Source organism: Neopsephotus bourkii, unplaced genomic scaffold, assembly GCF_033783945.1.
Source record: "Neopsephotus bourkii isolate Nb327-2 ecotype Australia unplaced genomic scaffold, CSIRO-AGI_Nbou_v1 NB_30, whole genome shotgun sequence".
Lineage (NCBI taxonomy): Eukaryota > Metazoa > Chordata > Aves > Psittaciformes > Psittacidae > Neopsephotus > Neopsephotus bourkii.
The window spans coordinates 592,651-609,175 of NW_026900547.1; the positions used below are offsets into that span (position 1 = coordinate 592,651).

At 37.8% G+C, this 16,525-nt stretch overlaps 1 protein-coding gene across 2 annotated transcripts in view; it reads left to right on the plus strand.

Annotated features, from left to right (window-relative positions):
* MEGF10 (multiple EGF like domains 10) overlaps positions 1-16,525 on the plus strand; it is a 97,795-nt gene that overhangs the window by 62,651 nt on the left and 18,619 nt on the right. For both annotated transcript variants that reach the window (XM_061377409.1, XM_061377330.1), the window contains exons 11-14: positions 480-600; positions 3,032-3,195; positions 5,504-5,606; positions 15,398-15,544. In XM_061377409.1, the coding sequence (XP_061233393.1) occupies positions 480-600; positions 3,032-3,195; positions 5,504-5,606; positions 15,398-15,544 (535 nt within the window). The remainder of the gene's footprint in view (positions 1-479; positions 601-3,031; positions 3,196-5,503; positions 5,607-15,397; positions 15,545-16,525) is intronic.

Sequence of the window (16,525 nt, forward strand, 5' to 3'; positions counted from 1 at the left end):
GATTCTGAAGCTTTTATAACTCACTTACTGTTACCTCTTCACTGGATGCTAGTCTGACACAGAAATCATTTAACAGTATCACTGTTCCTCTAGGAATAGTAACTCTGAAAACTTCAGCCAAATTAATTCTTAAAAATACTTCCCGTGTCTATATTATTTTCCATTAAACTGCTGCTATATTGTGTTTTGTTTTCATAAAGGGCTTCCTTATTGCTGAAAATGTTGTCCATTAATTAACCAAGTGCTGTTACCTATGTGACCTGAGCTCTCCCAGCAACTGATACTAAACTAATGCTTAGTGTGGACTTAAAAAGTATTAAGGACTCTCTGTCCCTTAAATTCAGGATAACTTAGTGACAGCCTAGGACAGTCAGGGGCTGTATGTTTTCTGGCTTTTGAGCATGTCAGTCAGTCGTGGTCATTTATTAGTTGCATTGTCTGAACATCCTTAAATAGACTTTTATTTTTGTGTAATTCAGGGTGCTACTTGTGGTACTCCTTGTCTTCCGGGAACATATGGAGTAAATTGTTCATCTGTATGCAACTGCAAAAACGATGCCGTCTGTTCAGCAGTAGATGGTTCTTGTGCCTGCAAAGCAGGTAAGTATCCCTTATGATTAATTTTTTTTTCCTATAGAGAAGAAGAAAGAAAATTAATAAAAACTTAATAAAAAGCAGACCACCTTGAAGACCATATCACCTAGCTACTTTACGCTTCAGCTCCTCTGGGGGGGTGAAAACAAGAACATCTGCTCAGAGAAGAGTATGCATGTTTCGTTTTCATGTTTCCTCCATGCAGTTCTCAGTGGCCTGGACACTTTGGCTGGGCAAATTACTGGTGCTTAATCTGAGATGGGACATCACTGATTGTCGTGGTAACACCGTGGTCTGCTAGAAGGTTGCTGGTGCGCCATTTATCTGATGTCAACCTTCCTAGTCAAAATACCTTAGCCTCAGGGAGTATCACCTCTGGATGTCACCCTTGCCCCTCTCAGCACTACAGAGATGCAAACATTCTTGACAGTCCGGCACTGATGTTGACATCTATTGGCGCTTTTTTTTTTCCTAATTTGAATATTCTTTCTTTCATCAATTCTCTGACAAAACCTTGCCTACCCCCTTCCCAGCCTGTGCCCTCTACAGTTCCCTGTTTCCATGAGAAATTTTCTGAATTTCCCACTGTTGGTGCGAGTGGACTCATGTTCCTCAATGCCTCTGCCTCGCTCTCTCCTCCTAACAGTAATTTTGATAGTCATTGTACCTCCCACTAGCAACCGTATGTGCCTCTCCACCTTTCCATCTCCCAGCAGCACATGCCTTTGGCTGGGGCAAAGATACTTCAGACACCCTCCACTGCTGGTTTTGCAGAGACAAGCAAATCCCTTGCCCAGCCTATGTTACAGACACCCCCTCCCATCTAAAAATGTTTTTTCTAAAAAATACATAAAGGTTGAGAGTAGGTGAGAGGAGTTCAGAGTTAGACAAATAGCCATTAAGTTTGTGAGGGATTGGTAACGAATCTATTGTGTAGGAATATGGGGAGTTTCCAGTTTCTACTTTTGCCATAGACAGTAGAGCTGATTCAACTCTGTTAAGTAGCTATGCTAAGTAGCTAGGGCATGAGGAGAAAAACTTTTCTGAGCCGTGCATAATCCTATCTTCTAGTGCATAACACAGTTTTAGTCATAATGTGATGAAAAAGGGCAGCAAATGGTGACATTAAATTAAATCTAGATATTTGTCATGTAAGTGAAGGAAGTTCATAATTTCTGGAAAAACACTTGAGAAAAAATGCCTGGTTTTTAGTGAGGGTAGTATAGTATTTTTTTCTTGAAATGACCCTTAAATTCAAAATTACCCAGCCAGGGTACAAGGCAGCTTCATTTCAATACGTGTTTTGCATCGTCTATTGATTAGGCTCAGGGTGGAATTATTTTTCCTTTTGCTTCCTGTAAACAAGGTACAAAATTAGAAACTCGGTATGTGTCATTCCTGATGATAACATACAACCAGTTCATGCCATTCCTCTTGTACCCAATACGTGATCACATTTTAGAAAATCTATTTACATGTCTGTCTATACAGTGTGCAGTCTGTGAATCATTGCTATCAGGCATAATCAGTGGTGAATGCTGCATTTTAGAACCTTTTTCCATTGTATTCTTTTTTCAGTATTTGGAAAGCAGTACAGGAATCATCTGAAAGTTCTACGTAGCCTTAGAGAAATCCAACTTATTCACTACTTTGATGTTTTTGCTTTTTTTTTTGTCTAAGATTTCTGTTAAAACCATATAGCAGAACTGTCTGTATTGAACACTGGTGGAAGGTTTCTAAGGAAAATAGTGCTACTTTTTTTTTTCAAGCTATGCCTTAAAACTCTCAGTATAGTTTAATGCTTATCAGTGAAATTTCAAGGTGTCTCTGTTTTCATTCCAGATGTCCCATCAATTGCCTTTGTATGTTGGCACTGATCTGCAAAAGTGTGCTGTGCACAGATGTTACAAGGTGCCCTTGAGCACCTTTGTTCAAACCTGGACAAATTCTCAGCTGAAACTGCTGATACTAGCCTGTAGTTGGTGTTACTCCAGTATCACACATGGAATCATAGAACCATATAATAGTTAGGGTTGGAAAGGACCTTAAGATCATCAAGTTTCAACCCCCCTCCTATGGGCAGGGACACCTCGCTCTAAACCATATCACCCAAGGCCTCTTCCAACCTGGCCTTGAACACTGCCAGGGATGAAGCATTCACAACCTCCCTGGGCAACCCATTCCAGTGCCTCACCACCCTAACAGGAAAGAATTTCCTCCTTATATGTGACCTAAACTTCCCCTGTTTAAGTTTTAACCCATTACTCCTTGTCCTATCACTACAGTCCCTAATGAAGAGTCCCGCCCCAGCATCCCTATAGGCACCCTTTAAGATACTGGAAGGCTCCAAGAGGTACCACGTGTAGGCAGAGGGAAACATCTGCAGAGAAGAATGGGGCAAAACCTGATTAATTTGTTGTTTTCTTAATTTTGGCAGGTTGGCATGGTGTAGATTGCTCAATAAATTGTCCCAGTGGTACCTGGGGACTTGGCTGTAACTTAACTTGCCAGTGTCTTAATGGAGGGGCTTGCAATGCTCTGGATGGAACCTGCACCTGTGCCCCAGGCTGGAGAGGAGAAAAATGTGAACTCCCTTGCCAGGTAGTTTAATAATTTCACCAAATTTTGCACTGTGGGGTAATGCTGGGCAGGGGCATGCTCTTTTTGTTCTTCTGATGTCATGGGAATTAATAGCACTGCAGTTGGTAGCCCATATACAACTGGGTTCCAGATCAGGGACACGCACCAGCAATTCTTGTGCAAGAACTCTGCTGTTCAGTGTGCCAGAGAACTTCTGTTGGCTCTCCTTTTCTTCTCTACTGTCTTTTTTTTCACTTTTGCGATACTCACTGCTTAGCAGGCTGTTGGTTTAATATAACTGTATTAGGGATTGGATTCAGGAATTACCTGAACTGAACATAAACCCTGTAAATTTCCCTCCCATATCACATTCAGGCTTCTGTCATTTTGAACTTGCTTTTCTGAGCAGTAGCATGATATGGAGAGGCTGACCTACGCACAGTGTGAGACTGGAAACTGAATCTCTGTTTTGAATGAAAATTTGCTCTCTCAAATTGCTCTTGGAATACTCAGAAGGAATAATTTTCTTTGAGTTTTGTTTGTTTGTTTGTTTGTTTTAAGATGAGGTATAGTGTACACTGATCCAGTGAGTAAAGTGGCAAGAAAATTCTGAAATATTATGGAAAGTTGATTAGAGTACCATCTGTGCATGTTGGTGCAGTGTTTCCAACAACGCATCTCCATCAGAAGACTAATTCTTCTTCTTCCTAAAGCAGCTTTGTTTATCACTTAGTGTCTTGATTCTGAAGGATGATTCTGTCTCCCAAGCTCCATTAGCTCTTCCAAAGCTCCCTCATTAAGAAAAAATAGTTATTATTTCATGACATTGGCTTCACTGTTTCAAATTTAGCAAAATGATGCTTAAAAGCATTTTTATTTTATATAATTGAGCATGCCCATACCACTGTCTTGCTTGTTCTGTCTGTGCCAAATGGTGTCCCAAGCATTTACATATTTCAAATGCCTTTTCTGCCTCAGAACTGCAGGATAAGAGAATAAACAGAAAATTAACTCAGATGTGTCCGCTGTTGTCTGATTTTTCTCTTGTTGAACAAAGTTTATTTAAATCAATGTATTTCAATTTATTTTGATAACTTCAGAAAATTAGTATCACTGCCCAGATTGTTACCCAATATTTGACTGAAGTTTGAACTTCAATCCAAATACATAGCAGACTAAAAATACTGCAAAACAGCAGATGCATTTTCATACAGGTTTTATTCTGATTTTTTAATGTGGGTGAGACCAATTTTTAGCCTCAAATTTAAATGATTGGGTTTTAATCCTGATATGTTTTTTCCTTTTTGCCTCTGCTGTGGGTACCCCCCACATTATGTTAAATTATGTTATTTTATATTATTATTATGTTATATATATTATGTTAAATTATACTTGCTTTTTCCATAGTTTTTTAATTTGATTTTGATACTTCTTCTGTAAAATCAATTTAGTGTTGTACTTTGCCTTGTTTTGAGAATGCAGTTATAAAGATTTTTCTCTTTTCAGTTTCTCAGATCGATTTTGTATGGAATTACCCCCAAACATTTGTGCCATCTTCTACAGAAGAAGCAGAAAAGGCAAATTTAAGTGTTTAGATGTAGTTCTATGAAAATCAGCTGTGTTTTCTTGGCACAGCTGAATACCCCAAGATGGGTGTTTGACTTGTAACTGTAATCCCTCTTGTGGTTCAAGAAATGTCTCATAGCCAAAAAATAATTTTGTTTTGTACACTGTCTCATAGCCAAAGAGCTTCTTTTTTTTTTAACATAGTATATGCTGTAATGCAGAAGGAAGGATTTTAATCAATAGAAAGTGATGCAGTTTGCATTGTTTAAGCAATAAAATTCACACTGAGGGCATATTGTAATCTAATATTTTACTACTCTTGTTTAGAAGTTGTGGCTTTATGCAATAGTAGTTTTGACCAACACATGAAGTGCTGAGGGTCTGAGGCAGAAGGGAGACTAAATTACTTTTCCATCATGGTCCTGGAATAAGAACTCAGCTGTAAGAGAAATTAGAGGGACAAGTATAAGCACAAGAAAGTTTTCATTGCAGCTTGTTACTGTGTTCTGGATCATTATCTCCAGGTCCATTACTCTGGGATTTTTCAGTAGAATGTAATAAATTCTTACCTTCCCCTTTTAAATGGAGAATGGAGGTGTAGCCCACAAAAATGTTCCAAATGCCATTTTACATTAAGAAAGCAGATTATGGATGCAGGAACGATCACTGGTTGCTTTTCGAGGCCACACTGACCAGAACTTGTTCTTCTCTAACTTCCAGTTGTCATCATCTCTGGGTTGTTTGGTTTCTTTTGTTGCCACAGGATGGCACATATGGTCTGGACTGTGCTGAACGCTGTGACTGTAGCCATGCGGATGGTTGTCATCCCACCACAGGATACTGTCGCTGTCTGCCGGGATGGTCAGGTACAAAAGAGAGTGTCACAAAGGACAAGAGAGTTTCCAACATGTTTGGGGCTTGGTCTTGTATTTTGGTTTTGTGGATAGAGGAGGAATGGAGGAGTATGTGGGGTTAGAAGAAGAAATGGGACAGTTCTGTGGCTGCTGTGTCCCATCTGTGATTCACATATGTAGAAAATTCGTTGAGCAGGGGATCCACAGATAACTGGGAATAGAAGCGGAAATCTTAACACTTCGGCACCTCTACCATATTTCTTATGAAAGTGATGTATAACCTAAATATTCAAGGTTGAGCTGGAAGCTTTGGTAAGTACAGCATCACTCCAGGAACTCAGAAAGCTTTGCTCAGGCAGCCAAAAAGAGGATAAACTGTGCAGAAGCTGTGCTGCCATTTGAGTTCCTCAAACTGTTGAAAAATTTGTTTTTCTGCACATATTTTTTGTATGTAAAATTGTTGCACTTTTTCAGAAAGTTTCTGAAAACATTTTCATGTGGTTTTAAGAACTATATATATTTAATTATTATTCAAAATTTGAATTCAACACTGTTGTTACCCTCACTCATTTGTAGAAAGCATTTTTATTTTTTTTTAAATCTGATGAATCTATGCAAGGGCAAGCTATCATGAAATGTTCCTTTTATCTCTTAGGAGGTAGTTTTAGTGCTCACATAGATTTTTAAGCAATACGGGTTGGGAAAACTCTTGCATCTTCTGTAAGGTTTAATGCACACTGTAATTTTGCCCCTCTCTGAGCATTCAGGACTTTGTCTCACTGGGATATTGTTAGTGTTGCATAGGTCAGGTTTCATATCACCTGTCTGTGTGGACTCCTTCCATTTAATAATGAGAAGTTAGCATGAAAAACACAAGTTAAGGGAACAAAGCATATTTCTGCGTGAAAAGAGATGTTTGTTTTTTTTTTTTGTGATTTCAGATATCATTTACTATTACTTATTGTCCACTCATTTATAAGTTAATATTTTTCCTAAGTAACTTGTGAGTTCATGACACAATTGTTTTCTGCTTTCCCTGGTGCTTGCTTCCAGACATTTATTTGAAAAGTTTACAAATAATTGTGCTCACAGAAGTTTGTGTAGAGCTTATGACTTCCTTGGGTACAGTCCTTACTAAGTTTTTTGACCAACTTTGATTTTTGTATGCCTTTCTCCCCCTCAATCCCATAGCTTTTTAGATGGACCACAGGCATTTTGTTCAAAGTATAAAATACTTACACTCTGCAGTTCAGGTTGATTAGTTGTAGTTGATTACAGCTTACCTGGTGTTTTTTAATACTTTCTGTTCAGATAAACATGACTTTTGTAATTACTTGGGGGGGAAGGGGGTCGGAAGTATCTCTCAGGGATACAGATGTGGGCAGAAAGGGCTCCTGCTTTGCTTTGGAAGTACAAACCTATTTATGATTTGTGCAATTTGTCTGTATATTGAGCTTCTGCCAAGTTCTTTGAGAAGGCCTGTCTAACCATTGGGTCTCCCACTTGTCACACTTGTCACACTTTCCAGTGTGAGAGAGAGGCTTCCAGAGCCAGCACTCACCTAACCGTGCCAGCAGTTTGTTGGTTTTAATCCTTTTCCACAAGCTGCAGGTTTTCTTAACATCAGCCACTCAGGTACCTCTAGTAAGTTACTACCACAAGAATGCAAAAATAATAAAAGTTATCTGAATGAATTGTAAAAATATACTATTAGCATTATATTCCTCCATCTATTCCTATTTTGTGAGACACTACTTTGTATTTATTTTGTTATGATGTTAATGGCCTTTGATGACTGTTCTTACTCACAGCTAGTTTCAGGTAATTGTGTGTGTGTGTTTGGACAACTTTCTCAAACTTGTATTTGGATCTTCTCAAAATATGATTCCTTAAATTAACAAATATATTAAGCACAGAATACTCACATGAAACACATGTGAGCAGTTGCTAATCTTGAGCAACCATGGTGTAGGCAGTTAGAGCTGCTCACAATTTCCAGATGTACTTCTCAAAAGACATCTTGCAAGTGTTCTAAAACTGAGACCAAAAGTATGTTACTGAGTGAGCCATATTAAAATAAGTAATTTGGAAAGGCTATACAAAATATGTAGCAACTCTTTATAAGAGGTATAAAAGTTACCTAGCCAGTGTGCTAACCTACGATGTGACAACAGCTCCAAGCATAGAACAAATCTTGACTATGCTTGAACTCAGGTATTGAAAACGCGACAATATTTTTGCCTTCTGTGAAATCTCTTTTTTTTTTTTTTTTTTCTCCATTTTTTAGTAAGGAAAAAGATTTCACTAGAAAGACACTTCATGCATGATTTCAGATAAAAATTGAGTCCCTGGATTATGTCATCACAACAGTGTGTGTAACAGACTAGTTTCAACATGTTGGTGATGTCTAGACAGACAATATAACATAAACAGCATAGTTAGCTTTATACTCGGTGTCTGGAAAAATCCTCCTCCCACACTTCACATGTCAGAGCAATACCCACGAGGAATTTGGTCTTTGTGTAGGTGCTTATATTTAGAATGATTAAAAAAGGAGAGAATACTTTAGAAACAGGTTCTCAAATAGCTGTATTGCAATATTACATTGGAGAGATAGCATTAGATTGTAGGATTAAGGGAGGTGCTGTGTGTATTTGTATGCATAATAGGTGGAGAATCAGATGGAGGCTTTGTGAAAATATAGAAAGGTACTAAAATGAAACAAATTATGTTAGAATAGCTTAGATTGTATTTTATGCTAAATTTGTTGAAGTAAACATCAGACTTAATAGATTTTTGGTGGTTAGTAGTACCTACCAAAAAGAACCAAAGACAGGAAGAAACTGATTGTGGATCAGTCTGATGCTTATCTAACCCAAATGAAGGATTTAGTTGTTTAAAATATATTGAGAGAGTAATGTTAAAAAATAAATACATTTCAAGAGGCTTAGAAATGTAGTTAGTGAGTCTCTTTTCTGTTTCAACTAGAATAAATTGATGAGTGCAAGGTGAACTCCCTCAGATGTTTTGATGCCACCAAAATTACATAAAGTTTCCAAAGACATATTTTAAATGTAGTATTTTTCTCAGCCCTGTGCACAGAGCGGTTGTCTACACTTTCCCCAGGGAATTTAATCAGAGGGAATAGTTTATGTAACTTTGCAAAAATAAGCAAAGGGTAGAAGATTTTTTCCCTTGCTGGGTGACAAAGTTGTACCATAATGCTGGGGAACAGGAAACATGATGCACAGGGAGGGAGGTCACTGGCCTAGTACTGCACATGCTCGCTTGCACAGGGAGAGATCTCTGAACTGCTGAAGCGGACATAAGTGCTACTGCCATTTACCAAAGGGGTAGCCTATCCAATATCCTACCCTTTACTTTCATCTCAAGATACAGCTGCAGCTGACCACTTGGACAACAATAAGATGCTATATAGTTTAGCTGTTTAAGTGTGTTATTTTTAAGAGGCCCAATATATTATCTTTTGCTTCTTAGGTCCTAGTTATGAGGGAACATGTAAGTTCAGTTACTGATTATTGTGTTTTCATGAGCTGCTATAAAATTAAAGAAATAATAAAAATTTGTTTTCATTGATTTCTATTTTAATTTAGGGTTTCTGTTTTTAATTTAGGTTCTGTTGCCTATGAGGATAGTTAGATTTTTTCATCTAAACAAAAGTGACTTCCTTTATGGGACTCTTGTTAGGAATCCTACACTCTCTAGTTTACACCAAATGCTCCCTGTACAACAGCCTTATTCTGCTTAAAAAAGCAAGAGTTAAGGGTGTTGTTTTTCCTGGCAATCTGACCATTCCATCATCTTCCAGGAGCCACATGATAGGTTGGCACAAACGAGAAACAATGCCCATGCCAAGGATGATGCCTGCCCCAAATGCTCTTGTCCCTTGACTTTTTCACGGTATCTCATAAGTAACTTTTCTTCATTTGGAGCAAGTGCAATAGTTAGACAGGGGAAGAATACAAACCATTAAAATAGAAATCAGACAAAAGACACAGAAAATGTCTTCCTGCAGTAGGCAATGATAATTAATTTTTCTAGCAATTCTTCTAGAAATTTATACCAAAACATTATATAACTTTGAAGAGCCACATCGACCATTTCTCTCAGTGACCACAATCCACAGTAACTGTTAATTTCATCCCTTAATTCTGCAAGCAGCTGTCAAAATACAATCTTTCCAAATTCCCTAAAAGATTAGAAAATTCACATTCTTGCAAACTGAGATTTCACATTAAAGCATTGCAAAAAGAACAAAGTTTTTTTCTCCAGTCTACATTACAGTAATGTAGCTGTTACTCTGTGTGATAACACATTACTGTCGTGCTTTTTTGGGTGCAGTTCTTCTGGACTACTCTGTGAAGAAATGCCATGTCATACTGGTAACACATTTGTTATTTTTAAAATCAGTTTAAAGGTTAGGTGGTGCCAAGGATTACTATACACCGCAAGTCTGCTAACTGTAAGAAAACAATAGCATTGGTTTGTGGGAAAAACAGATGCAGTAATATCAGCCCACATTTTACCAGCGTGCACAGTATTCATTCATATGCTACAGCAGATAGGGTGTTGGTGGCTTTTTGCTGTGCTGAACACCTGCTGACACTAGTCAGATTGCCCATCACCAGATGTGTTGTTTCTGTGAGGAAGCGCTGTGCCTTTCCATGTGCTCCTGACATTATTTCTAAGAGGCATATTTGTTGATGGATTATAACGGGGAGGACTGCCATCTGACACCTGCCACGCTGATGCAAATAACCGGGTCCCCTGGGAAGTGCTAACCACAACTATTTTGGTCCCTAGCTTTTAATGTCTAATGCATTTTCTTCCCCTCTTAAATAGCAGAATGAAAGATATAAACCAGTACTTTTTCATGGGTCTTCCTCTCCTTAAGAGTGAGAAACAAGCTCTGCTAGAGTGGTGTGCATGATGCTGACACCCTGGTCAACCCAAAAGGAGAACCTTTTGCAAGAACATGGGTTGCCCTCCCCCTTGGCTGATTTGCACATGGCTCTTGATGCATGAGGTCCCTCCCATTGTGATGAATATTCAGTGTGCCACAGAATGCAACTATATGCAGGCACTGTGTCTCGATAAGTATCATATTTACTTTGCAAACCTAGGGAGATGAGTTCTTCAGTAAGAGGTTTGGCCTACCTTACATCTGGACTTCACTGTGTCCGTATCTCTATTGCCTATCTGTTGGGAATCTTTATGTGGAAGAAACACCAGTCTTTTAGAAGAAGAACTTTAAATTAGTAGATTAAACACATTTATTTTCTATGTATCAGGAAGGTAAGAGAAGGAGAAGTACTATTTTCTTGTGGCTGCATAAAATGTGGTAGATGAAGACCTCTGGAGTGAGTAACAGGGTATAGCAACAGTATGGCCTTCAAAAAGATACTGGGGATGTCTCAAAAGTGATTCTTCTACTAAAATTTTCAGATACTGATGTTTGCTTTCAAACTGTTACAGTGCTGGTTTTGTTTACAAGCTTTTGTAGCTGTCTTCCTACCAAAACTCATGGGCACAAATTCTCCTGCTGCGGCAGCAAAGAAGCAACAGGCTGAACTTCTAAAGAAAAATCTTTGATTCTTTCATTAACTCCTTAATTTAAGACACTTTTCTTCAGTCTTCTGGCTGCCTTCAGCTAGTGGGCAAGGTACTTCCCTTAAAGACAATTCACTTCCAAATAGTGCCTACAATGTTTTTCACCATATCCCTGTAGTGTTTTTCTCCTTTCTTTGAGCTGCTCCTTCATCAATTGACAGAAAAGGAGGGGAGTAATTGCCACCACCAGAAATCTCAGTTTCCTTGAGCAGATGTGATCTAGTGTTTGTATCTCTCATACAAAGAGAGAATATGAAAGGTGAGGTCTTGGACCATAATGTAAATATATCATTAGCTTTAATGACACAAAGATTTTCCCAGGTTTTGAGGGCTTGATCTTTCTCTTATTTAAGCTGTTGTATATCCAGTTTATCTCTAGTATAGGGGAATTATACCAATACACAAATAGGTTTTAATTCTGAGAGTCTATACTGGAAAGCTCTATGTGTTGTGAAGATGTGTATAGCAAATGCATGTTCTTCGTGAAAAAAATATCTTTTTAAAGTTTGGATAGCTACTTATCAGACTAATGGAAACCTAATAAGCTGTAAAACAGCACTTAGTCCAATAATAAATTACCTGGGAAGACTGTAAGGATTAATTGGTAGATTTCCCCCCCCCCCCCTTCAAGTGCTAAAACAAATTAGCTCTCTGTTGATCAGAATTGGATGGATCATTGAGTTTCAACCTGCAAATATAGCATAGGGAGTATGTAAACACTTCGCTGTCATGGGCAGAAACTATGGCATACCTAAAGAATTTATTTACTTCATTCATGCAATTACGAATGCTGGGGGAATGCTGATTTAGATGTGAGGCCCCCAGCATAAAGCACTGGGCATTAAATGCATGAGCATTTCTTCAGAGTAGCTTAGCTGAAGTTTATCATGACCTTTCAGCTATTGCCTAGCAACTTGTGAAGGCCATCAAAGAGCTCTTTGTCCATAGCTCTGGCAAAAACATTTCCTCTCATATATCCTTATCACTATCAAAATCAACATGAAAAAACTTATAAAACCCAATTTAATTTTATAAGGGATTATTACTTGCTTGAAATTGCGGCAATTGCCAGTACAATGCTGATGCCATTATTGTAAAAGCTAAGTCTAATTTTGCTTTGTAAGTTCTAGTAAAAGTGTTTTTTTTTTTTTCCTCAAAAACATTTAGCTGTTCTATAAAAGCATACCTTTCTTTGCTGAAATTCCATATAAAGCATCAGTCTGGAAAATTCTTTTTTCAATTTTTTAAATATTTTAATATTTTAACCTATTCTTTCTCAAAAATACACATTTGATTTTTACAGCTATAAGATGTGAAACTCAGTTTCTTTTTTTTTTTTTATGTGCCTTGTGAACTTATCTAAATAACAGTGAGTGAGATTTTAAAATCTTTTTATAAGTAGAGATGCAGTAAATCACTGAATGTACTAGTCTTTCGGCTTTGCTACATACGTTCTTGGCATGCACACACAGGAGTGAAATTAATTTTGCTTGTGATCAATAATGAATAGAATAGAATTCTTTCTGCAGGGGAACAGAAACAGTATTCAGCACACTTGTAGTATGTTATACTCTCATAGTTACTGCCCAGTGATACTCAGGATGCACTGTTTCTTTGCTAAGTAGGGGGATACCATTCTTCACCTGACTATAAGGGGTGAAAGTGGGAAAAAAAAGATATTTTTTCGGTTTTCCCAATGGATAACTTTCCCTGATGTGTACTGGAGGAAACTTTTCCTTTTTATTTTTAATGGTAATTGCTGGCTCTTTTAAGTATCGTGGGTCTATGCAGGATGAGGCCTATTGTCTTTTCTATCCTAGTCTGCCCACTATCACCCTTTGACACCATGCTGTCATAAAGCATCCTCTGTTCACAGATCAAGACGATATAATTGAGCCTGGTGTTATTGTATGTCAGTGGTCTACATAATCTTGGATAATGCACTATGGTAACTCTTGGCAACTGCTGACTTGTTAATAGTGACCATTGTATACTGAACACTACTGAAACCCATTAAAGATCTGTGAAAAATGTCTTTTCTCTAGCAGGATTCAGTGACTGAAACTATGTATGATATGACAGATAACACGTGAACAGAATGCTAGGCTCAATTCTGAGATGCTCTGCATGTGTCTACTTATGCTTTCACAGACTTACAAACCTGAGTTCTCAAATTTGGGAACCTAAAGCAGAACAATTTCTTACAAATTGCAATGTAAGTGGTCTTGTTTCTAAGAAAGGCACTGTGATCTCATCCAGCTCATGTGCATCAGCATTTCTCACAATCTAACCACTCTGTTTTATCTTTTTATCCACAAATAGGGATAAATGAAAAAGTTGACCCAGGGTACTGAGAAGCAAGCCTACAGTGCCTCTCAAATGTAGATGAATATAGGAGAATGACATTTCTTACACAGGCAAAAAAAAAAAAGAAAAAAAAGTAGTGATATAAGAGAGCTTTCATTTTTTGACAATAAATTTGGTTTTGATCAGTATTAACCAATGGTCATTGTACAGTTGGGGCTTTTAGGTGGCCCATGTACTGTCTGTTGCTGGTTGCTGTCTGGATTCTAAAAGACATGTACCTTTCTCCCTTGCTGGCATAAATTGGTGTAACCTGTTGAACCACATATTTGATTATTCAGTCTGTTGATTGTGTTGCAGAGAAGCAAACAATTTGAGAGCCTAGAGTTTCACTTTTCCTCTAGTTAGTATTTGAATATAGGCAGCTTTTCCTCTATTTGGATATAGGCAGTATTTGGATATAGGAAGCTTTTCCTCTAGTTAGTATTTGGATATAGGGAGCTTTACAAAGCAAATGCTGCAAGGGTTGAGGAATCACCTCTAAGTCTGGTCTACCAGTAAACAGCATAATTTTTTTTCCAGCATTGTTACAAAAGGTAGGTTTTGCTCTTCAAAGTTAAAAGAACTTTTAAGTGTCACACGTGAAACTGCTTTGCTTTTTTACGACACTGGCAGCCAGTGAACCTGTGGCATATTTTGCTGGAAATACTTACAAAGCAAGACATGATTGTGGCTGGATCCAGTCCACTTTTCCTTTAGCGAAGGGCTTCATTCAGTAACAGCATTACAATAATACTTAACTGTTAATCCAAAGTACTGTAGACACAATACAGTCTGAGTTCCACAGTGGTGCCTGCTGGCATTTAACATGCAGAGTGCTTTTAGAAAGCAGATAGTGGAAAAAGCAAACAGGAGAGTGATATTTAATGTTACTGCATTGCAAAGAAATAAAACATCACATGACTGGATGATTTGTGTTATGATTTATGTATAGAGGTTCAGGTTGTGGCCATTTTATAAAAAATTTTGTGCCAAAAATGGTTAGACAAAGCACTGACTGACCAGCATCCTTAACACTGTTGCAGCTAAGCATTTTGGAATGTTCACATAGTGTGTTTCAGAATCCTTTGTGTGCGCTACATTTTTCCATTTGGTATGAGGCTAAGCAGTAATCAGTTCACGACTAATTAGAAATCATTCCATGTCCTGCACCCTATTATTAAATAAAATTATGTCAGACCTTAAGTATTTTTACATTGAGAAGGAAAAGTTTCTGCAAAACATTTTGTCATGCATTTCCCTAACATAAAAATTGAAAATGAGCTTTTGCTGTTTTGAAACAGCCATTATGGAGGAAGCAAAAGCCATTATTTTGCTGCATTTAAATTACTTTCTTCTTTTGATTCTTCTTATTGATACAAATCGTGAAAGTGAGAGAAATAAAAGACCTTTTTAAATTTTTATATGTGTAAAGGTCTTGGAAAACTATCAAACTCTTTATCCTACTCAAAGGTTTGCATTCTTCTTTGTAGATATTAAAGTATCTGCAAGCAGGAAGCCTGGAGATAGCATCCCATTGAGCTCTTATGTTCCCTGTAAATCTGCAGGAGTGCTTTCCTGTTACAGAACTCAGGATCAGCCCTTATGTACATCTTTCAAAACTGGAAAATGAAAGAAATTAATTGTCCTGGGGGAAAGCAGGAGCAGATATGCAAGTTTACCTTGTTATATTTTTCTGATGTTAATGATATTTTCATAAATAAGTTTTGTGAGCTTTTAAAATGAGTCCTATGGGGACCAAAGTTTAAACTAACTACATGTAAGAGTTCTTTACAAAGGCTAACAGTTTTGTTTATTTATGGTTGCAGGCATTCACTGTGACAGTGTGTGTGCTGAGGGACAGTGGGGTCCAAATTGCTCGTTGTCGTGTTACTGCAAAAATGGAGCATCCTGCTCTCCAGATGATGGAATCTGTGAGTGTGCACCAGGATACAGAGGCACCACTTGTCAGAGAAGTAAGAACAAAATAAATGCTTTAAAATCTCTGTTTTTCACTCCCTTACTTGGAATATCATACCATAATGCTTTTTTAATTGTAGTATAAAGTACTATGAAGCACTCTTTCATTGGATATTGTGTCAAAGGGTATGAATATACAGAAATAAGTGTTACCTGAAATTAAAAAGTGCTTCCAACTAGTAGTGCTCTTCTTGTAGAACTTTTGTTTACTGTCTGTGCTGTGACATTGCTATGCACATGACTTTCAAAGAAACAAATTCAGTACGGCATTCCATTCTAAAGGCAAACATTTCCAAATGTTGTTGATGAACATTAACTTTGTAATACATATTTTGGTAGGTAAACAAAACATGTATGAGATTCAGCAGCTAGACACCCAGGCTTCTCACTGGGTCTAGTCATTGGCTAAATTACTACCTTCTTTTAACATTTATTTTGAGTCAGCAAAGAATGGCCAGAGGGACAAGGCCTTATGGTAAGTAGATGATATCATGTGTACCCATAGCTGCATTTGGAAAAATTGTCTCTGTAAAATTTAAATGTTATAAGAAGAGACACAAATGAACTGAGGCAAACGATACCAAAAACAGGGAGGCAAAAATAAGCTGATGCACAAAATATCTACCCTTCCAAGATTTGTCACAGTTTGTCAGCAATCTAGCTGCCTTCAGTCTGTATTATTGAAGGTGTGAGGAAAAGGTGTTCAGAGAACAGAAACTGAGTCCTCTGCACTTGGAGGGTAACCCTGTTTTGAGAGGTCTTCCAGAAATAGGGTCAAGAAGAGGGTGTAGTAGGCCAAGTGGAGTTGCTTATAGGCTCTTCAAAAGAGGCTTAAAGGCAGGAGATAACATGAAATGGTTACTAGAAGGTAGAAGGAGAACCAGAGGAAGAAAAAGCCTAGGAATGGCAAGATTTCAAGCTGAAAAATGTAATTGCCTATGGCACTGCTAAATCCCACATTAGTGTGGCATTAGCGT